General features: G+C 39.1%; 5 protein-coding genes across 8 annotated transcripts; 4 read left to right on the forward strand and 1 right to left on the reverse strand.

Annotated features, from left to right (window-relative positions):
- The first annotated feature begins 72 nt into the window (after positions 1–72).
- LOC109854377 (H(+)/Cl(-) exchange transporter 7) lies at positions 73–4,647 on the forward strand. Its single transcript, XM_020427417.1, has 12 exons — positions 73–629; positions 835–945; positions 1,106–1,304; positions 1,383–1,636; positions 1,712–1,889; positions 1,973–2,497; positions 2,569–2,738; positions 2,812–2,991; positions 3,331–3,540; positions 3,640–3,885; positions 3,992–4,072; positions 4,142–4,647. Exons 1-12 carry the CDS (start codon positions 483–485, stop codon positions 4,241–4,243), a joined length of 2,403 nt encoding a protein of 800 aa, XP_020283006.1. The 5' UTR covers positions 73–482; the 3' UTR covers positions 4,244–4,647.
- A 1,174-nt stretch (positions 4,648–5,821) lies between these two features.
- Positions 5,822–8,423, forward strand: LOC109854378 (arp2/3 complex-activating protein rickA). 4 transcript variants are annotated; one of them, XM_020427420.1, is made up of 2 exons: positions 5,822–5,910; positions 6,476–8,423. In XM_020427420.1, exon 2 carries the CDS (start codon positions 6,749–6,751, stop codon positions 7,973–7,975), a length of 1,227 nt encoding a protein of 408 aa, XP_020283009.1. In that variant the 5' UTR covers positions 5,822–5,910; positions 6,476–6,748; the 3' UTR covers positions 7,976–8,423. The 4 variants fall into 4 exon arrangements, with proteins under 4 accessions (XP_020283009.1, XP_020283010.1, XP_020283011.1 ...); XM_020427421.1 differs by lacking the exon at positions 5,822–5,910 and adding an exon at positions 6,061–6,403; XM_020427422.1 differs by lacking the exon at positions 5,822–5,910 and adding an exon at positions 6,061–6,368.
- A 503-nt stretch (positions 8,424–8,926) lies between these two features.
- LOC109854408 (diphthine methyltransferase) lies at positions 8,927–12,548 on the forward strand. Its single transcript, XM_020427464.1, has 4 exons — positions 8,927–9,094; positions 10,950–11,576; positions 11,724–11,856; positions 12,021–12,548. Exons 2-4 carry the CDS (start codon positions 10,964–10,966, stop codon positions 12,382–12,384), a joined length of 1,110 nt encoding a protein of 369 aa, XP_020283053.1. The 5' UTR covers positions 8,927–9,094; positions 10,950–10,963; the 3' UTR covers positions 12,385–12,548.
- Positions 12,549–13,971: 1,423 nt separating this feature from the next.
- On the forward strand, positions 13,972–16,617 carry LOC109854382 (isocitrate dehydrogenase [NAD] subunit gamma, mitochondrial). Its single transcript, XM_020427427.1, has 3 exons — positions 13,972–14,226; positions 14,327–14,563; positions 14,690–16,617. The coding sequence occupies exons 2-3, from the start codon at positions 14,348–14,350 to the stop codon at positions 15,626–15,628; spliced, it is 1,155 nt and encodes a 384-aa protein (XP_020283016.1). The 5' UTR covers positions 13,972–14,226; positions 14,327–14,347; the 3' UTR covers positions 15,629–16,617.
- On the reverse strand, positions 16,508–20,300 carry LOC109854381 (probable ATP-dependent RNA helicase DDX10). The gene is made up of 12 exons (XM_020427426.1): positions 20,093–20,300; positions 19,752–19,943; positions 19,381–19,653; positions 19,164–19,285; positions 18,882–19,083; positions 18,649–18,811; positions 18,387–18,570; positions 18,132–18,308; positions 17,831–18,057; positions 17,548–17,744; positions 16,877–17,313; positions 16,508–16,768 (listed from the first exon to the last, which is right to left on the reverse strand). The coding sequence occupies exons 1-12, from the start codon at positions 20,183–20,185 to the stop codon at positions 16,642–16,644; spliced, it is 2,394 nt and encodes a 797-aa protein (XP_020283015.1). The 5' UTR covers positions 20,186–20,300; the 3' UTR covers positions 16,508–16,641.
- Between the last annotated feature and the right edge of the window lie 1,270 nt (positions 20,301–21,570).

Below are 21,570 nucleotides of genomic sequence, written 5' to 3' on the forward strand. Positions count from 1 at the left end.
GTGTTTTTATGTTGTGTGACATAACACGCGCCGTTCTTTGCGCGAAAGACCTTGACCTCTGGTAACCTCGGCATCCTTTTCACTCTCCCCTCAAATGTGATTTGATTAAAACTCGTCGCACGCGCAAGTCGCATATCGTACGATGACGTTCGCGATGATAAAATGAATCTTCCAAGTAGCGACGCTTGCGCGTTTATCGGTCGGGGAATGCCGCGCTTCCGGAGTCGTGATGAATCACTTAGGGGATAGTCACGTGTTTTGCACTATTTATCATCATCATCATCATTCTCGTCTATACACTTGTACGGAGGAGAGCTACGCTCTTGTCCGTGCGAGACTTTACTCGCGTACGTCGAGGTTGCGAGATGGTGAAAATTACATTTTATTGTAGCAGCGTCTAATTCGTAAACCGTCACTTCTACGCAGTTTCAAGAAATGTTGAAAAGACAAACCTGAGATCGATCTTCGTCATTTAGCAAGCAATGGATCCATCGACGCCTGGCCAAAGTAACACGACAGGAAACGTCGACAATATCGATGGCTGCAGCTATGACGACAGAGAAAGGTTGATCAAACCTAGAAATAATTTTGCGTCATACTCCAACGAGAATATCGACGTGCGATTTCGAGTGAGTCTGAATTATTATCAGTTCGTTCGAAATGATTCGATCACTTCCTTTTCTTTTGCCTTCAATTTGCTTTCTCATGTTTGTCATATCTTGCTTCGATATTTTTAAGTTTTAATGAGTAACGCGAGTATTTTGATGTATATAGTTAGTCAGAGAAGTGAGTTTTGTGATAGAAATATATTTATAGAATATTCTATTCTCACAGCACAGTGTTAATGCGAATATCAGTGTAGAGGCTATCTCGGGTCAGCACAGAAGATTAAATATCACGGATGTGATTCCAGGAGCAACCAACTTCCTATCAACCAATTACGAGGTAATTAGTTAATCACGATTACGTCACCTTCTCTGACCCTGTTTAGAAGTGTTAGATGATATCGGGAGAAGGCGACAACTTTTTTAACACGTTGTATATATATTTTATCTCTTTTCGCGATAACAATTTTAATCAATTACTCATATTTTGATGTTTACAGAGCCTGGACTACGATCCTTGTGAAAATAATCTTTTGCAGGATGAAGAAAGGAGCAAGGGATACAAGTTCGTTGTCAGGAAGAATTTCGCCAGATGGTTTATCTTCCTCCTAATTGGAATTTGTACCGCTCTCATAGCGTGCTTTGTAGATATATTCATTGAGGAGTTGTCCAGTTTAAAGTACGGCTGGCTCAAGAAATGTATGTCAAGTATCTTATCTGTAGACACATTTACTGTAACATATGTGAGATAATACATGCGTTTCTTGTATCTGATAGATGTGGACCAATGTGTGGTGGAAGGCTGCCTGTGGTTGCCATATTTTATATGGGTATTGCTAAATATAGGACCGGTTTTAATAGGTGCCATTTTAGTAGCCTATGTTGAGCCCGTTGCCGCGGGAAGCGGTATTCCGCAGGTAAAATGTTACTTGAATGGAGTTAAAATACCGCGAGTTGTGCGTATTAAGACTTTGGCTGTGAAAACCATAGGTGTTATATGCACCGTAGTCGGAGGCCTAGCTGGAGGCAAGGTAAGCAAGAGTTTAATCGCTATTCTGTATATTTGTCGAAATTAAATTGTTTACAATCTCGATATTTGCACGCAGGAAGGTCCTATGATTCACTCCGGTGCGATTGTAGCCGCGGGAATTTCTCAGGGCAAGAGCACCACTTTTAAGAAAGATTTGAAAATATTCAAATACTTCAGAGAGGATCATGAAAAGCGAGACTTCGTGTCTGGGGGCGCCGCGTCCGGAGTATCGGCCGCTTTTGGAGCTCCAATTGGTACGTACGTGTTATGTGTGTGCCATTATATAAAATACTAATCCTCTCTTATGAACAGAATTTAAAGTAATTGCATTCTTTAGGCGGAGTTTTGTTCAGTATAGAAGAAGGAACCAGCTTTTTTAATCAGAGTCTTACTTGGAGGACGTTTTTCGCTAGTATGATTACCACATTCACTTTAAACGTGGTCCTGAGCGCGTATCACGGACATCTCGGCGACCTCTCGTATCCGGGTTTATTGAATTTAGGAAAATTCGAATCGATGCCATATCAGATCTACGAAATTCCTCTGTTTATGATAATGGGCACGTTTGGCGGATTACTCGGCGCTCTTTGGAATCACCTCAACTACAAGATCACATGTTTTCGTTTGCGGTTCATAAGGCAAAAGTGGCTGAAAGTCGTCGAAGCTATTCTGGTTGCGATAATAAGCGCGACAATGGGATCGCTGATGATATACTTCGTAAACGACTGTAAACCATTGGGTAACGATCCTACCAAGTTCCCGGTTCAAATGTATTGCGGGGAAGGAGAATACAGTGCCGTTGCCGCTTTGTGGTTTCAGACTCCCGAGAGCAGCGTGCGATCGTTGTTTCATGATCCTAAAGGTATGTAACGCGCGATATAGATCTTGATTAACATTAAGACACAAGTGTAACATCTTATTACGTCTTCATAGGATCTCATAACGATATAACGCTGGCCATATTTATTGTGTTGTATTTCTTCCTCGCTGCCGCTACATTCGGTCTCTCGATGTCAAGTGGCCTTTTTATTCCCTCCCTGCTAATCGGAGCCGCATGGGGTAGATTAATCGGATCGGGTCTCTTGAAGATGTGCCCAGATTGTGTAAGCCACAAATTTGAACGCGCGCGCACATTGAAATAGTAATCATTCAATGTAATATTTCCTCTCATCACAGGAAGTATTAGACCCCGGCAAATATGCTTTGTTAGGTGCTGCCGCACAATTAGGAGGAGTGGTCAGAATGACAATAAGTCTAACTGCGATATTGATAGAAGCCACACAGGGTATATCCTTCGGTCTTCCTGTGATAATAGTCCTCATAATGGCAAAATGGGTCGGCGATTTCTTTAACGAGGTAAATATTTTAAATATTTTAAATATTTTAAATATCAAATAATTAAAACATCTAAATAACTAAATACTTTCAATATATATGAAGTATTTAAATATTAAGTACGAGGGCGATTGATAAGTGCCTAAAACGCGACGCGTAGACAACAACAAATGATAATGAGCCGGCGTTTGACTTACTTGTTCTTCTGAAAGATGGAACTTGTTGACAGAGTAATAATTATGTAATGCTACTGTCACTATCTATGCGTTGTTTTGGGTATTTATCAATTGTTCCGCTGCTTTTAAAACATCAGGCGCTTAGATGTGTTTGATGATAAAAATTTATCCGTCTTTTAAACAGGGAATTTACGATATTCACACACAAATGGCTGGAATCCCGTTACTTCCATGGGAACCACCTCCGTTGTCAAATAATATCTACGCGAGTGAGATAATGAGTCATCCGGTGGTATCTCTAAAAACCGTTGAAAACGTAGGACACATTGTCGAACTTTTAAAATGTGTTACCTTTAACGGATTTCCCGTGGTCGATCCACCAAGCAGTGATCAGGTAATGAAGCAATTTGTAGGAGGAAGCATTTTGTAGAAAATTCTCACTCATACATCTCGTTGTTTTTTGACTACGGTTTAACTAACGTCGTCTTTGCAGGCTGAAATAAATTCCTACGCACGATTCAGAGGTCTAATATTGCGTTCCCAATTAATAGTGCTCTTAAAATACAAGTTATTCAACGAATACATAGACGTTTGGGATAAACCTTTGAGCATAAAAATATTTAGAAACGAGTATCCGCGATATCCAACCATTGAGCAAATAGCTATCACAGATGAGGAAAAAACGTTTACAATAGATCTGCGTCCTTTCATGAATCCCTCGCCCTATACGCTTCAACATGTTAGTAAATATTTTGTTTTAAAAACATAAAATACGTGACTACAGCTTTAATAATAATAATAAAAAAAAAAAAACAATACGAAACTTTATGTGATTTTTCTTTCAGTCCGCAACACTGCCAAGAACATTCAGACTCTTCAGGGCGTTAGGATTACGTCATGTACCGGTGGTAAACGACACAAACGAGGTAAATTCCTGACACAAAGTTCAGAAATCTTCTCAACGTTTGCGCATCTAACATTTGACGGTATTTCAGGTGATCGGTATAATTACGAGAAAAGATGTTGCCAGATTCAGAATATGGAAACATCGAGGAAGAATGGGATTGGATGAACTTTTTATCACTAACAAGATTTGAGTTTTATCATGTTTGATATCGTGATTTTGCCAAAGCTTTTTATATTTCAACATGTTCTGTTGCGTTGCATAAGTTACAAAAATTTATTTTTTTACAGTAGACATATCTTGAACATATGTACATACGCATATGCTGATATATATTGCTAGTGAGATTAGAAAAAACATTTACAGCAGAACGTGCACAAATTTGTCTCTTTTGTGACAGAATATATTTAAAAAAAAAATATATATATATAAATTTTTTAAAGCTTCGTACGTATGTGTAATATAAAGATATTATGTACGTGCAAGTTCAATACTCGTAGCAATGCTCATGAGTTGTATATTGCCCGCCCAAAGTATTAGAAGATTTTAATTGTTAACAAACAATTCCCACCCAAGCCATGACCAAAGTTTAAAAAAGAGATACACAGGTAGAACAACTAACAACAAGAGAAAGTAATATTCACACGACGGTGTGTACATATTGAATAGTTTTTATGTGTTACTGTCTTACTCTCTCGGTCCTATGAAGCCAGGTTAAATGATCCTCTTGATGTAGATAATTTATTTTGACCTTGCAGTTTTTATACTTATGTACAATCTGAAACAAAAAGTATTACATCTAGTGTACAATAAAAATGTTTTCAAGAGATTTAAAAACTTGAAAAGTTACAATATTCTGCGTGCACTCTAAGTTTTTAAATCTCTACACATATATATACTAATGTAATTAAATGAAATATAAATGTGTGAGAGTAATTCACAAAAGTATGTAACAAACTTCAAAAAGATGAAGTAAAGTATGCCACGCAAAAGGTTTTATGTATTTTTATGTATTACATTTTTAAATTGTGAAAAATAAAAGAAAATGTTAAAAAAGTTACATCTTTTGTGTTCCAATGTATGATAAATTTTGTAAATATGAAAAAAAATTTTGCAATATTTTTACAAATTTTAAATTTTAATTGTAATTTATTAAACAATATCACACAAATAAGCTTTATTTTATATTCAAAAAAATATCTAAATTGTGAAATACAACGATTAAAATAATTGACAAAGAAACTTTGAATTTGAGCGCTTTTTCAGTTAGGCCCAAGCTCGTTACGGTTGATTAGCGGAAAAAAAACGTGTCTTTGACAAATTCTTGTAAAAATTTTTTGATAAAACATCGAAAAAATATCACGTCTTGACCCACTTACACGGTCAGACGGTCTCGGGATCCCAATGCGCGCGTATGGCGTCTCGAGTTCCTCCGCCTATTATTCCACCGTCTTGGGCGCGAGACATATACGTAGCGTTTTAAGACGCGAGTCTCCCGAAGGATACGGAGCACACAGAGGCGCCGGCGGGCGCCGCCGCGGTCGGTCAATAGTTTCGCGGGTCGTACACCTGTCTGTCGTGAAGTTGCAGACGATAGTAGGAAGGGGTTATGGTCAATAAACGCAACCACGTCACGCGCAGCCTATCGGCGACGACCCCGCTTGGCCCCTTAAAGTGGCTCCGAACGAAAATCTTACATGTCGGCCGATACCGCCTTTGTGCGTTTGTCCGTGGGATAATTCCGAGAAGAGGCGAGCGCATCGACGGAAGACGCGGTGGGACGTGCCCGTCGCTCTTGGGGGAGGTCGCCAACGTGACGCCGGAGCCGGGGACTCCGAGGCCGGCCGATTTCTCGTCAAGGTGAGTTGATCGTGCGTTTCAGCGCATCGGCCGAAATACGTCCGCCATTGTTGTTGATTGGCGCGGGGCGCGGGGGGGATCAGTCGTCGTCGAGCAGCGGCCGTGAAGACGACGACGGCGTTCTTATCTCGGCGCGCGTGCGCGTGTGCGCGCGTCCTACGCCAGACCAGACACGTTCTTCTTTCGAATTTTCGACTGAGACGCGCACACACGGGAGCGGGGGAGCGGAGGAACGAGAGAGAGAGCGTTCGCACACGTGAACCGAAGATATCGCGAGAGTGCAAAGCCTTGTGCGTGCGCGTGATGCGTATTTTTGCGAACGGTAAATTCTCAGTTCCACGTCGCGCTCACACGCTCGGGAAAGACTCGGCCTCGCCAACTATCATGTTCCGAATGATACAACAAGAAGCATTTTTTCGACCTCCGTGCGGTTAGATCTCCGTGATAAATGTAAAAACGTAATTTAAGTTTATCGTCTGTTAGGTTAGGTTAGGTTAATATCTGAATCTTATTTTTTTGTTTCATTGCGTCGCAACGTGTGTCACAATATGATTGTCTGTTGCAGCGAATTTCCCGCAGAGGCTTCTCTCAGGAAGTGGCACGCGTAAATAAGCCAAAACCAAAGCTGCGGTCAGACTAGGTGGAAAAACTGCCGGAAGGATCAGCGGAGAGAGCTTGATTGTTCCATGTATTTGGTTTATATAAGTTTTGTATTAAAAAAACGGATATAAACAGGACGCGTATGAGGAAAACGTAATCGATGCTCGTTGTATCGCCACGTTGCGTCTGTAAGTCGGAGATCTTACTTTGAGACAGTGTGGGAAATGCGAGATTATAGATGTCCGAAACAGGGGAGGAACGTGCAGTTAGATTGTTTACGGCTGCGGAGATAATGAAGAACGCCAGAGCCAAGGAAACCGAGGAGCAAGCGGCGATAAGGAGAATGCAAGAGGCCCAGCGAATGGCCCGACATCGTGCGAAGAAAAAGCGTTGTCTGGACGAGAGTCTTGCGCGAGAGATCTCAAAAATCGCCGAGCTATCAAAGATGCCGCCTCCCGATCCGGCCGCCTTAGCCCAAATGTCGGAGATAAATATGAACAAGATATCAGCGGAATTGAAGCAAATGATGGAGAGAGGAAAAGTACCTGAGCATATAGTTCAAATGGCTCAACTTGCAGAGTTTAGCAAAATGAATTCCGAGTTAAACAAGATGTCGCAAGACATGGCAAAGAGATACGAGATGGAAAAGATGGCGGAGTACGCCAAAACCACGGAATATATGAAGATGCAGGAGATCGCGAAGATGAACGAAATGGTTAAGCTAACGGAAATGGCCAAGTATAACGACAACATAAACAAGATAAACGAAATGGCGAAGATGAACGAAATGATGAAGATGTCACAGATGGCCAAGATGGAGGTTCAGCGAATGAACGAGCTCGCGAAGCTGAACGAGATGGTGAAGATGACCGAGATGGCCAAGTACAACAACGACATCACAAAACTGAACGAGATCGCGCAGATCAACGAGATGGCGAAGGAGATCGCCAAGATAAACGAGAAAACGAAAATGAACGAGATGATGAAAATGGCGAATATTCAAAACGACATTAAGATGCCCGAGTACTCGAAGATGGCAAACGAGATGGCGAAACTCACCGAGTTGGCCAAACTGAACGAGATAACGATCACGAAGCTGAACGACCCGCCGCCGCCGCCGACACCCGCGACGACGATGCCGAAGATACCGGAGATTCCGCCGCCCCCGCCACCTCCACGTATTCCCGAACCTGTGATCACCGTGCCAAATCCAAGGAATCTGCAGAACGTGCAGACCGTACAAGTGGCGCAGGCCAGCCCGTCCAGCATGATCAACTTCTCGACCGTGCCTGGCCAAAACAATTACGGCAAACTGTTGATGATCATCGAGGAACTCGGCAGGGACATTCGTCTGTCCTACGCGGGCAGTCGCAGCGCCGCCGAGAGGCTGAAGAACGGGATTCAGCAGGCCCGAGTTGCCGTGCGGGATTGTCTGCTGGAGACCCAACACAACGCGCAACAATGATCTGCTGCCGACGAGCTAGCTAGTGATTAGACTACTTCTAGCCTTCTATTACGTGAAGAGAATATTGCTTTGTGCGAGAGTAACGCTTAGAGTTTGAACTTGGGAAAATTAATTAAACGCGAGAGGGGGTGTATACATACTTAGAGCGAGCATTTCGCGCGTTTTTCAGAATCGAATCGTTTCGGCATTTTGTTTGTCCACCTCGCGCGCGAGACGAAAAACACAATAACAATTTATATTTCCACGCTTGATCTACGTATGTACGCCCGTACGTTGGAAAAAACAAAAAAATAAAAAAAATAAAAAAAAAACGGTGACCGACGACTTCCTAACTTTTAAGTTGCAATTTAGAAGTACATAGAGAGAACTCAGAATGGGGTACCAATTTGTATACACACTATGTATACTCTATTTATAGAGAATCTTGGTTTATATATTTTATAAAAAAAAAAAAAAAGAGGTATCCGCCCCGGTCCGGAAAGGTATGCCGTGACGGGGGCGAGGAGGAGTATATTGCAAAAATCTTTAGTATACGTTTCCAGTGAGTGAGGACGGAGAAACAAACACAGAGAGAGAGAGAGAGAGAGAAAAAAAAAGCTTTTCAGATGACATGTACCTAATGGAAAGTATAATCCCGTATAAAAATATATCGTTAAATAAATAAAAATTTTGTACAACACAACGTTTTATGATTGTCTTCTCTCCTCGTTCGCCGCATCAGCGGTCTTTTTGTTTTACAAAAAAAAAAAAAAAAAAAACAAAAAAACCGTATCTTTGAAACACGTGTGGTTTTCAGTAGAAAGGTGAATCTCTCGATTTGAGTTTTCCTCCGGAAAAACGCGTCATCGCGCACAGTTTTGCGTTGCAGGCAAGTGCAGAAAGTGTAACACGCGGTGTAATTTTTTTTTCGAGGCAACGTTCCGTCGGCGCGCAACTCCGCGTGCGCGAAACCGGTTGTGTTGGTGAGTGTGTGTGTGTCGTAAGTCCGTGAAAGTAATTGAATATTTGCATATTTCATGTGTTTGTCGCGCCGCAATCGGCCGTGATAAACACACATTAATTCGACACCGCACAGTCTCATGAGTCGCTTCGCCGAACGTGCTTCACACAATAATTAAGGTTTGTAAGAGCATAATCTTACGGAATCCGCTAGGGTGGGGGAGTTTTGGTAACCTTTTTTTTTAGGTTAGCTTTTGTATTGATTTGTGTTTTTCTTCTCGCGATGAGAAGACCGGCCTCTTGTTGCGTTATGTTCTTTGTTTGTTTGCTAAAAATGAATTGAACGATTTAACAAAAAAAAAAATTTGTTATCAAATTGGAGATGGATACAATCCAGACAATCAAAGATTATCGATTATTTCTCAAGGTTTAAATTCAGAGATCGTCAACCCCCTTCCCCTCCCCGTCACGCCGTGCAAGATGGCAAAGCAACGCAAAAACGTGGGGGTTACTGCGAAAATGTCGGAGCCGTTGTTAACGGTTCCGAATCCAAGGATTGCCTCTCAGCAAACCGTGCCTGTATCTTCCGTTGCTGCCCAATCGAACTACGTAAAATTGCTACGCGTCATAGAGCAGTTAGGTCGCGATCTCAAACCCTTTTATACCGGCAGCAAGCTGCGCAAAACGATGCCTAAGGTCGAACGAGACCTCGTGAGAGCGTGTCGTCTAGTCCAACAATGTCGTAACGAGGCTATGAAAAGCGCCAAAAAAGCGTGCAACAATATTTAAAAACGGTGAAGTTTTCGATTCAAAGCTCAATAAGTTTATTGCTGCGTGAGAAGTCTGTTTACAAACTATATTCTACAATAAAATTACAACGTGTACTTAAGTCTAGACGAAAGTCATGGAAGGATGTGTTCCGATTGTCGACAGTATTGATTCTACTACCTCGAACTTTGACCAACTCAGAGAGTTATTATAATAATCAAAGAATAGTGTCTAAGATAATTTGTAACAAACACACACAGAGAGATTTTTTAATCTAAGCATTACGGCGCTATGTATACATTTTTATTTTACGAATCTCGATTTTTTAAACTCTGGTTTAAACTTTTTCCTCGATGAAAAAACACAGATCATGCTCGCCACTTGAGACTCAAGCACTTAGATTTCATTTCTTTCTCTTTGTATGAAAAAGAAATAAGCTGTGTACCACTGCCAAAAATGTTGTAGTGATAATGTTCATTAACTTGTGTGTTTATTTAGTTTACGGACCTAAGTTTTTGTAAAAGGCTGCATTTTGTATTTACACTTAACTTACATTTGTGTTCCTTGAGAAAGAGAGAGTTTTTACACAGGGAATAATATGTATACCCTTCAAGAAATATACTGTACCTCATGATACATTCAAAGAGCCTTAACGCGATATATCAATAATTGTAGTACAAAAAAATATCAGTAAGACAGTTGCTAATTTTAATTGTATGCAGTAACAACACAAATTTTATGAAAGAGTTTTATCAATTCTCTGGACAAGATACGATTATTATATACACACACGTATATATACGTTGTTGCATATGTTCTAGCCTGTAATGTACACTAATATATTTATATATATATAATATAAGTAGAAAGAAATACAAGAATGGTACAAATGTGTTCCTACGCTTAAAAAAAAAAAAAAAAAGAATTGTAATATTTACAGCCAAAATAAATTTATATTGGACACCTTTTTATTTCTTTCAATCTTATTACACGCCTGTCTCTCCTCATCCTCGTACTTTTGTTGACTCTCTTATTGACGAAATCATAAAAAATATTAAGTAAAAAGAAAACATTGTGTCTATAAATTTCTGTTTGTACATGCGATCTGAATTTTATAAATGTTTAAAAATAGTTCATTTTTGTCAAACAGATTCTTTGAATAAAAACAATTAAATAATTTACATTCTCTTCAAATCTCTCATTTAGATGTCATCAGTTGTAAACGATAGATCCCTCTAAAAGATGTCCGAAACTTCTTTTGTTCCAGATAAGCCGTCAGAAATGGCAGCGGGGGTGTATGTTTCAGTTTTGGACATATTCACCACAGAATTCTCGCCGGATTCTGTCGAGTGGTGTCACGCAGAATCTTATCGGGATATATTAGCTTGCGGAACTTATAAGTTAAACGAGGGCGACAAAACGAGTTGTAAACGCAACGGAAAAATTTACTTGCTCCGTTTAATAAACGAGGGAAAATTAGAACTGATACAGCAAATAGAAACACTAGCTATATTAGACATGAAGTGGGTTTGCACCGGTGACATTGACAACAATCAGATATATCTCTGCGTTGTCAATTCCAGTGGATTTCTGCAGATGTATCAGTTGACGAGCGAGAACGACGAGACGAGATTGAAGTTTCTCACGGAAAAGAAGGTCAATATGTGTCACAAGGACATCCTGGCGCTGTCCTTGGACTGTTCCATCGGAAGAAGCTGTTTCCTGGCTCCTCCCTTGAATCTGCACATCGTCGCGAGTGACAGCGAAGGATGCATATCTTATTTCAAATGGGACGAAACGGACAGTCTGCAGAGGATCTCTATGTGGCGCGGGCATGAGTTCGAGTCATGGTGCGTGAGCTTCGATCATCACGATGACAATATCATTTATTCTGGTACGTTAGAGACAAAGAGATTCAAGGGAACGTTGATTTCTCGAAAATAGAATTGAGAAGAGAAATTAATAAATTTTTTCTTTTGATTTTGTTCTGTTCAGAAAATTTAACAAATAAATATTATTAATATTACGTGAAAAATTGCAGGAGGTGACGACAACAAGTTCACAGTTTACGATGTCAGAATAAATTCCTGTGCGTCGCACACCAGAATGCATTCCGCCGGTATAACCAGTATACACAACAACGCTCTCAGCCCGTTTCTGTTGGCGACCGGAAGGTAAGAAACGCCTGATCGCGTTTTCCTTGAATTAAAAATTTTCAAATATTTGCAAATAGATTTTACCAAGTACAGTTGATAAAATCTACATACATACTGATTTCTGTAATTTCTAAATCAATAACGCGAAACGCAAAAATCAAGTTAACATGTAAACATTTCAGTTACGATCACACTCTGAAGTTGTGGGACAAGAGAAACTTTAATCAGCCAACGTCGCAGATCGCATTTCAAAGTGGAGTCTGGCGAATAAGATGGGATCCGTTTAAGCACGAATATCTACTCGTCGCTTGCATGTACGGCGGTTACAATCTCGTCGATTGTAGACACGGAACAATACAATCCGTTATAGGTCACTACAATTACGGATCTCAGAGTCTCGCGTACGGTTGTGACTGGTCATTTTTGACGAAGGAAGATCTTCAACGTCTGAGTATACGTTCTGGAGACAACTTGGTAGGCACGTGTTTTTATCAAGATTGCGCTCTTTGCATATCCGCAGTCAATGTAAACTTTAACGAAGAGTAGGCAAATTGAAAAAAAAAAAAACATTTACCGTGGGACCCAAATAGATTAAACTAAAACATTTTATGCAAACGTTATGCGAGCGTTATGTATATAGAAATTTTTATATAAAATGTGTACGCGAGAAGATATACTCAAAGGATACATGTGTATATTATATATGTACATATAAATAAAAAGCAATAATGCAACATATAAATAAAAAGGATTTTTTAAGAAACATCCCATTACTATTATAATAATCCCATAACCATATCCCTATACTATTCACTTTCTCCTTCACTTTCTCCCTCACTTTCTTTCTAAACTCTTTGATAGTTTATTATTCAAGCAACTTTTCTTTTGCGCAAATAAAATCGCGAAATTCTTTGAACAAAATTTTGAAAAATTCTTTTGACACTTTATCAAAAAGTGTGTGCAACATTTTTTAACCACACCAGGAACAGTAAAACACATATTTACTATATCTGACAGTCCGCAGTCTGTGCAAAGTGGGACGGAAAAATGCGCACACACACCAACGTTATATCCTAAGATAAAAGTATCAGGAGAACATAATCAGCAAAGAAGTGGCACGGAGAGTCTTTGTGCCACCTCTTTGCTAGTTATGTTCTCCTGATACAATTTTTCAAAAATTTCCGAAAAATGCGGAAAAATTCTGGGAAAAAGTATCAGGAGAACATAACTAACAAAGAAGTGGCACGGAGAGTCTTTGTGCCACCTCTTTGCTAGTTATGTTCTCCTGATACAATTTTTCAAAAATTTCCGAAACATGTGGAACATTTTAGAAAAAAGTATCAGGAAAACATAACTAGCGAAGAAGTGACACGAAGAGTCTTTTTGCCACCTCTTTGCTAGTTATGTTCTCCTGATACAATGGATACGTTCAGACAACTCAACAGTTGCACAACGGTTGAGAGATAATCACTTCTGATTGGATCATACTTTTGGAACCTCAACAGATTTTGAAGAATAGTACTATCATAAGTGATGATCTCTCAACCGTTGTGCAACTGTTGAGTTGTCAGAACGCACCCAATTTTTCAGTATTTTATCGATATTTTTGGGAAGTTTTAAAGAAGATAGAGGATTTTGTAGAAGGTAGTAAATAAACAAAACAAGCAGGTTTTTCATAGTTTTATTTTTATTCAGCAGAGAAGTTGTGTTAAAAATATAATGTATACCGATATATGTATAGTGTGCTCATTTTTCCGTCCCACTTTGCACAGACTGCGGACTGTCAGATGCAGTAATTATAAGTTTTATAATTACTGTATTCCGGTGTGGTTAAAAAACGTAGCACACATACAGTGGTTTTTTTTTTTTTACAAAAGGTAAAGACAAATTTGAAATACGTTTTTTATTTCAATATATTTTATTATAATTTTTAGTCGTATATATTTCATTCTTGATGATCAGGAGCGCATAGTTAATGAAAAAAAAAACAAGAGAGAAATTTTGAAAAGGTGCGTTTCAAAGGAAATAAAAGTAAAAAAGGAATAACAGAGGATAGCCAATCAGAATTATTTTGTTTCAATTCCGTTCCGATTTTTGATGATTGAGGGGAACATGTAGCACACGGAACGGAACTGAAATATGTAACGGCGTAAAATTTCTACTTTTTGCCAAAGTCCAGCGAACAGTAAAGATCTGCGAAGTTTTGTTCTGTTTGTTTCACAAATAAAGTTTTGTTGTTTGATATTTATTTGTATGCAAGACACATCGTAAGTATACATAGATATACGCATATACATATACTTGTTGGATACGGTACTGGTTGGCCGTTGGCAAGGTCTTCGGGCGCTTCGAGGACGTAATCAAAATAGCACCGTCGCCGAAGTAAAAGTACGTATTGAATAACGTTTGTCGCGTTTTTTTTAAATCTCAGCTAGTGAGATTTAACGTTGTTTAAACTTGATGATCTTGTGACGATGCGTGTTTACAGCACAATAACAAGTCGAGAGAGATGGCTGCGCGCTCGATCTTGAAGTATTTGAAACCGAAGTCCGTTGTGCTCCAGAGTCATCGTTGCGCTTCTCAGTCAAGTTTCGACATCCAGCACAAAACTCCCACCATTAAGAAGGTGATGCCCATACCAAAGGCCCATTACGGTGGAAGACACACAGTCACTCTTCTACCCGGTGCTGGTATCGGGCCAGAGTTGATGGGTTATGTTAAGGAGGTTTGTGAATATTGTCCTGTTGTGTAGATTTTCTAATATAAAGTCACGAACAGGAAATATATCACGTATGTGTGTGTGTGTGTATTTCACAATAACACAATATTATTATTAAGTTAATTGCTGCAGGTGTTCAAGTTTGCTGGAGTGCCGGTAGACTTTGAGGATGTGGAAATTGATCCTAATGCGGATGACAACATTGACTTGGATTACGCGATCACATCAATACGTAGAAACGGAGTGGCGTTGAAAGGAAACATAGAAACTCGCAGCACAGAGGCGGGTGTTATGTCACGAAACGTCGCTCTGAGAAACGAACTGGATCTGTATGTGAATGTTCTGCACTGTGTGTCTTATCCAGGAGTGACCTGCCGTCAGAAGAACATTGACATTGTAATCGTGAGACAGAACACCGAAGGCGAGTATTCTATGTTGGAACACGAGAGCGTCAATGGTGTTATTGAGAGCATGAAGGTCATTACCAGTTCCAACTCGGAACGCGTGGCTCGCTTCGCGTTTGAATACGCGAAGAGAAACGGTCGAAAGAAGGTCACGACGGTTCACAAGGCGAACATTATGAAACTGTCCGATGGACTGTTTCTGGAAACCTCGCGGCAAGTCGCAAAGGATTATCCGGACATTGTTCACAACGACATGATTATCGACAACACCTGCATGCAACTTGTGTCGAATCCGCATCAGTTTGACATTGTGCTGACCACCAATCTATACGGCGCCATTGTGTCGAACGTGGTGTGCGGACTGCTGGGTGGCGCCGGTCTTCTAGCCGGCAAGAACTACGGCGATCATTACACGATCTTTGAGCCTGGTACTCGCAACACCGGCACCTCCATCGCCGGCAAGAACATCGCGAATCCTATTGCGATGCTGAACGCGGCGGTGGATATGCTGCGTCATCTCGGCCACAAGCATCACGCCGCCATCATTCAAACCGCGATCAACAAAACCCTCAATCAGGGTGTGCACACTGCCGATCTCGGTGGCACCGCGACGAGCAGAGATGTGATAGACAACATCCTAAAAAACATCAAAATCGCGACCGCTTGAAAAAAAAAAGACTGAAGATTTTTATTTTAGCCAAAGTTGCTTGTAGCTGTGGTTCTCAAAGAGCGACGAATCTTAGATAAATAATATATGCGAGATACCGCGAGAATCTCTTGTGTGTGATTTCTAGTAAGATATTATAATTGTAATTATAATGAAAAAAAAAAAAAAAACGCTACGCTACGCTACACCGTTTCAATTAAAACGATAAGGCGCGATGATGAGAAATGTGTGCGGATTTGAAAATGAAAAATTTTTCAAACCAAACTGATTACGGAAACATATTTGAATATTTTGATCTAACTTTCTTAATCATAGTCTAAATTTCCTTCGTAAGATTCTAGCAATCTTAATCGAAATTTTATAAAATATATACAAGTGTACAAAAAAAATATTACAGATTTTATTGTTAGTAGAGAGCAGTTCCTGTATGAGCAATTTCACCAAATATAATTCTCAGAGATCAAGCAGCGAAATGAACTATGCCGCATCTTTATTTTGTAACTTATAACAATTTCGAAATGGTTACACGACAAAAAAAAAGTGTTACGAGTTACAAAATAGGAGAATGTTCGCTCCAATGGTAGAAAACTTTGTTGAACGCGAGAGAGTGAAAGAACGTTAAAAAAAAAACAAATTTCTCCACATTGGAGTGAACACTTCGGTGTATAGAACATTTCAGTGATAAGCAGTGAGAATATAATTCGTAAGAAATGCGAGATGTTATCCCGACATAAATATTTAGAAATGCGAGATGTGTTATATACCGACATAAATATTTTACAAAAGTCATAAATTTATTATAAACCGAAACAAATATCCGTTTACGTACACGTACCGTATGTATTAACAATTTCAACTAGTTCAATTGAAATTCTTACAACAATGTAACATTACACTTTATTCTTATAAGGTAATTGTTATGTTGTGAAATGTACATATTGCGTAAAATTTACGCTGCTCGTTCATAAATAAAAAAAAAATACAAATTTGCATTTCTACAGACGTTTTGGATTTTAACTCTGCAACAATTGCAAGGCCAATTTCTCGTCAGTCTGCAAGTCGAAGGTGTTGTCCAGTGTTTTCTGCTTCTTTCTTTTTCGCTTGTGCTCTTCCTGCGTTATCAGTTTCCTCTTGGATGGTCTGTGAAAGATTAGCAATTACAAAAATCGAATTTTGTTTGAATTAAAACAATTTTACTTTCGCGATTTAAAAATGTAAGCTACGCGGACTTTATTTTCTTTAGCCTACCTGTGGATATTACTTTCTTCTTCAGATTCTTCGGTTTCTTCAGACTCGTTGAACGACGATTCTTCTTCTTTGTCTTCTCTTTCTGTATTATGTTGCTTGCCGTATATCTTATCCGGATCGGGCATCCATGACAGGTCCGGATCTTCGCTCGATTCATCATCACTGACATCACCTTCATCTTTCATTTCATCGTCATCTGCATCTTCCATTTCTGCCTCTTCCTTTTCTTCATTTGTCTCCGCCTTCTTAGCGGCCTTCAGTTTCCTCTTTTCTTCCTTATGTTTCGCCTTGACCTTATCCCTGAATCTTTGCTTATCAAACTTGTCTTCCTCACGCATGATTTGTTTGACCTTTTCGATATCGATACCAGACTCTAACTCGTTCTCATATTCTCGAGCTAGTTCGGACATTTTTGTTTTGGTGGGATTGATTATTTCCTACAACATAAATTGTTCGTCAGAGATATCTAATTTGTGATGTTATACAAGCGAGTTAATAAATTAAAAATTAAAAACGAGAAAAACCTCTGAAGAAATAAAAAATGATTGTTGTTTGCTAACAAATTTAATTTAACCGAGTTCGAGTTTTTGTTGTTGTTCCGATCTAATCACGTGTTGATTTAATTTTATATGTGTGTTACTTGTGTTAATGGATTATATAAATTCTTATACCTGTCCTTCGTCATCAAACACGATCCTCTTGTTAGGTACAATCTTCTTCTTAAGAATCTTTTTGGCCACTGCGGCTTTTGTAACAGGCTTCTTCTTCGAAGCTTTCTTATCGTCATCGTTGTTTTCTATCACCGGTATCTCGTCGAGATCTATATTTTTTCGTTTTATGGTCAATATCTCCTCATCGTCGCTGTCGTCTATTAACAATCGGATGAAAATAATTAAACTCGATTATGTTTCTTCAAGGACAACGAAAAAAAAAAAGTAAGAGTAATCTTCTTACCAAACTGAAACGCGGCAGTATCTTTAACCGGTTTTTTCTGCTCGTTACTCTTACGATCGGAGATATTGCTCGCGTCAGAAATGTTCCCGCTGTCTTCCTCGTCTTCGCTGTCATCTGACGCATCCTTCGAATTTTCACTCATCTCTTTAGTCTTACCATCGGCTGACATTTTCTTCTGCATTCTTTGCAAGAATCGTATTCTCGGGGGAATGGCTAAACCTAACGATCTGTGAGATTTTTACATTAAAAGAAACCAATTCAAATATAAGCAAAACTATTCATGACTTTCCTGACTACTTACTTGGCGTACGCGTCCGTGTTCAATGCGTGTACGTTGAAGATTTGTTTATCTTTCATCAAAAAGACCGATTTGACATATGCCACGAAGGCTCGCTGAGCCGATTCTTTCAAGGTAACGTCTCGAGCGAGTAACGCTTCGAGTTTACGTTGCGGTGATTGCAGTTTGGTTGGATTGATCCTACAAATACAGTTTGATAAGTGATGAGCGGCAAATACACATTATAAAGAACAACGTATACACGTATGGGATACGTACTTTATCATGTTTATCGGAATTTTACGTTGTTTGAGTTGTTCAATCAGCGTTTCTTCGGACTGTAACAAGACCAGAAGAGACTCGCCACCGCTTTTAAATCTGGCGGTTCTGCCTGCTCTGTGTATGTACGCATTGACGTCCTCGGGACAATCCATTTGGACCACCCAATTTACAGCGGGAAAATCTATGACAAAACACATCAGATTTATATGGTTTTTAACATAAAAACATCAGAGTTTCAACTACTAAGGAATTTAATTACCTAATCCACGAGCAGCAATATCGGTGGCAAACAGAACGGCATGTTGCTTGTTACAGAATGACTCGTAGATGTTCATCCTTCTCATCTGATGAAGCGTGCCGTAAAGAGCCAATAAGCTGATACCGGGGCGCAGTCGGCAAAACGCTTCGAACGTGTATTTTACCTGGAATTGATTTTTTCGCTTGCACTCTGTGATCTGTGGAACAACTAGATTCAAACAAATGATATGTTACCTGTTTACAGCTAGAGAAGAACACAATAATCTTTTGCTTCAAATGATTGCGTATGAAGGACCAGAGCATCGCCATTTTGTTTTCCAAGTCGCACACGATGTAACTCTGCTGCAGACCTTCTGGCGTTGTGTGGGTCGAGTGCTCGTGAACGGATACGTACAACGGGTCTTTGAGACTCAATCTGGCCAAGTCCTTCACCGATCTGGACAAGAATTACACACGTATTTAATAAATGTTGATAGAAAATTGCAATTTTACACAGCGATGTCTTTCGACACGTACTTTGTCTGGGTCGCTGAAAACAGCAACGTCTGTCTCTCAGGCGGCAAATTCTCAATAATTGAATTCATGGTCTTCTCAAATCCCATATCCAAGCAACGATCCGCTTCGTCTAATACTAGTATCTAGAAAAAAAAAAAAAGAAATAACACTTGACATATCCTTTGTAATTAAAAATATTCAATATATAGTTAATATACAAAAGAAATGATCAAATTACCTGCATATTTACACAATTAAACAGAGGGTTTTCGTCCATATGTTGAAGCAAACGTCCCGGCGTGCATATGACCACGTTACACTGATCCATGCGCTTTCTTTCGAACTTCAAGTCCTTTCCTCCTATGATCAGACCCGCCGAGATTTCGTGATACCGACCTACTTTTCGCAACGTCTCGTATATCTGATACGCCAATTCTCTGGTTGGTGTGATAATTATCGCACCAAGATTGTCCAACCTCGTCCATTGCTTGCAATACAAAATTTCTAAGACCTAAGAGAAGACCCAATAATTTATAAAAATTAATCACAGAAATACGTGTGTGATAAACAATACGAAAGAGAAAGAGAGATCGTTGTAATGCAACACACCGGAATTAGAAAAGCTAGCGTTTTGCCACTCCCGGTTTTCGCGGCTCCCAAAATATCGTTGCCTTGCAGAGCCAAGCCGATGCTCTGTCTCTGAATATCCGTTATCTCGATGTAGTTGTTTTCTGTTAGGCCCTTGAGAGTGTTTCTCGACAAGGGCAGGTCACTGAACTTTATTGTTTTCGTGACATCTATCTGCAATTACATATTACACAAGTAGTTATCGGATGAGAAAAAAGAAAACTTATTTATATAACGCGTCTCTCCGGTCTTGTGTTCACAGGCTTTCTGATTACATTAATTCCATATTTCATTGTATTTTTGAGGTTATAAGCAATAATTACCGTGTTGTACTTTGACCGCAGTTGCTCGATTATCTTACTCTCTGGCGTACGTTTTTTCTTCACGTACGCCTTCACTTTCTTCGTGTTTGTCATTGTTAATTTTTTGTGCTTTTTTCACCCTTTATATACTATTTTATCCAACCCTTTTCAACAACGTGAAAGCGTTACGGTTGACGGACAACAACAACATTCCGCGAGACCACGTGCGTCTCTGCGCGCATGCGTAATAAGGGCAAGTACGTGCGCGATTTCGACGTCCAATAGGAAGACACGAGATCTAGAGAAATGTAAAAAAAGAATGTTAAAAGTTTCCAGAAAGTCTATGAAGTCCTCACGTTTTTATTGGAGAGAAAACTGAGAGCGCGTCCAGGCCTATAAAAGAATATGTAATCGCTTTTCCGCTCTGTAAGCCAGCGCAACGTCCATGGGTGGTACACATTGGCAACTACGTACCCATATCCAAGAATCACTTGTCGATATGTACATTATTGTGTTCAAACGTAAACATGATTCTATTAAAATGTGTATGGTGTAAAATACAAATTTATATCCAACAGAGAAAAATCCCACACCCACTTTACACATCTAACAACCAACTAGCATATCGATTTTTGGCTCAAAATAAATTTTCTACTTAGTATTTGTGTACAAACTCTGTTTTAATAAAATTAAACACATTTTACATTTACGAATAACGCAGTATATAATAGTTTTGCAGAATGTTTCCCGGAAACAGATAGATGAGATCTAATTTACATCGTACGAGATAAAAAAAAAAATAGAAAAATAGATCTAATTAAATTCAAATTAAATCTAAATAGACATAAAGTAGATCTATGTAAATTTACACTTTTATTTGTTATTAGATCTCCTCTTTTAGATTTACTCAAATCTACTCTATATGAGATCTACTTAAATCTAAGCAGATCTGAACAGATCTGAAGTGATCTTAGATGTAGTAGCGGATCTGAGTAAGATATAAAGTAGATCTTAAGAATAAATAAAAGTGTAAATTTACATAAATCTATATATTCATATATCTCTTATATCTATTTAGACCTACTTTGTGTGTGTGTGTGTGTATTTAGTTAAATTTAATTGAATTAATTAGATCTATTTTTTTCATTTTTTTTTTTATATTGTTAGATTTAAATTAGATCTAATCCAATTTTTTCCGAGTCTGCAGAGCAAACGCGTAACAGTAATCCGCTCTGCAACGTTCCACGTTAAAAAAAAAATGATAAAAAAATAATTTCAATTATTATTAAGTCGAATTTTTACAAGAAATTTGTTGGTAACGTCAAAATGATGCGTCTTGTTGGAATCAACAAAATTATTGACGCGCACAGGAAAGAGAAAGAGGTATCGAGATTGTAATCGCAGGCATTACAATCAATGAGGATATGAGATGTCAAAGTTCACAATAACTAATGCTAGTGCGGTCAGTGACTTCACATGTCTTCCTCTCTCGTGTCTCT

This window comes from Pseudomyrmex gracilis, unplaced genomic scaffold, assembly GCF_002006095.1.
Source record: "Pseudomyrmex gracilis isolate BER0280 unplaced genomic scaffold, ASM200609v1 scaffold_64, whole genome shotgun sequence".
Classification (NCBI taxonomy): Eukaryota; Metazoa; Arthropoda; class Insecta; order Hymenoptera; family Formicidae; genus Pseudomyrmex; species Pseudomyrmex gracilis.

What these genes read in the sequence shown, in the direction of transcription:
- LOC109854382 (XM_020427427.1), top strand. Translation starts at nt 14,348, where the DNA reads ATGGCTGCGCGCTCGATCTTGAAGTATTTGAAACCGAAGTCCGTTGTG. An exon ending in TGATGGGTTATGTTAAGGAG is followed by an intron (nt 14,564 to 14,689) that starts GTTTGTGAATAT and finishes TAATTGCTGCAG; the next exon opens with GTGTTCAAGTTTGCTGGAGT.
- LOC109854377 (XM_020427417.1), top strand. Translation starts at nt 483, where the DNA reads ATGGATCCATCGACGCCTGGCCAAAGTAACACGACAGGAAACGTCGAC. An exon ending in TCGGCGATTTCTTTAACGAG is followed by an intron (nt 2,992 to 3,330) that starts GTAAATATTTTA and finishes TCTTTTAAACAG; the next exon opens with GGAATTTACGATATTCACAC. An exon ending in CGCCCTATACGCTTCAACAT is followed by an intron (nt 3,886 to 3,991) that starts GTTAGTAAATAT and finishes TTTTTCTTTCAG; the next exon opens with TCCGCAACACTGCCAAGAAC.
- LOC109854408 (XM_020427464.1), top strand. Translation starts at nt 10,964, where the DNA reads ATGGCAGCGGGGGTGTATGTTTCAGTTTTGGACATATTCACCACAGAA. An exon ending in TGACAATATCATTTATTCTG is followed by an intron (nt 11,577 to 11,723) that starts GTACGTTAGAGA and finishes GAAAAATTGCAG; the next exon opens with GAGGTGACGACAACAAGTTC. An exon ending in TTTCTGTTGGCGACCGGAAG is followed by an intron (nt 11,857 to 12,020) that starts GTAAGAAACGCC and finishes TAAACATTTCAG; the next exon opens with TTACGATCACACTCTGAAGT.
- LOC109854378 (XM_020427420.1), top strand. Translation starts at nt 6,749, where the DNA reads ATGTCCGAAACAGGGGAGGAACGTGCAGTTAGATTGTTTACGGCTGCG.
- LOC109854381 (XM_020427426.1), bottom strand. Translation starts at nt 20,185, where the DNA reads ATGACAAACACGAAGAAAGTGAAGGCGTACGTGAAGAAAAAACGTACG. An exon ending in TGCGGTCAAAGTACAACACG is followed by an intron (nt 19,944 to 20,092) that starts GTAATTATTGCT and finishes ATGTAATTGCAG; the next exon opens with ATAGATGTCACGAAAACAAT. An exon ending in ATTCCGATAAACATGATAAA is followed by an intron (nt 18,309 to 18,386) that starts GTACGTATCCCA and finishes CTGTATTTGTAG; the next exon opens with GATCAATCCAACCAAACTGC.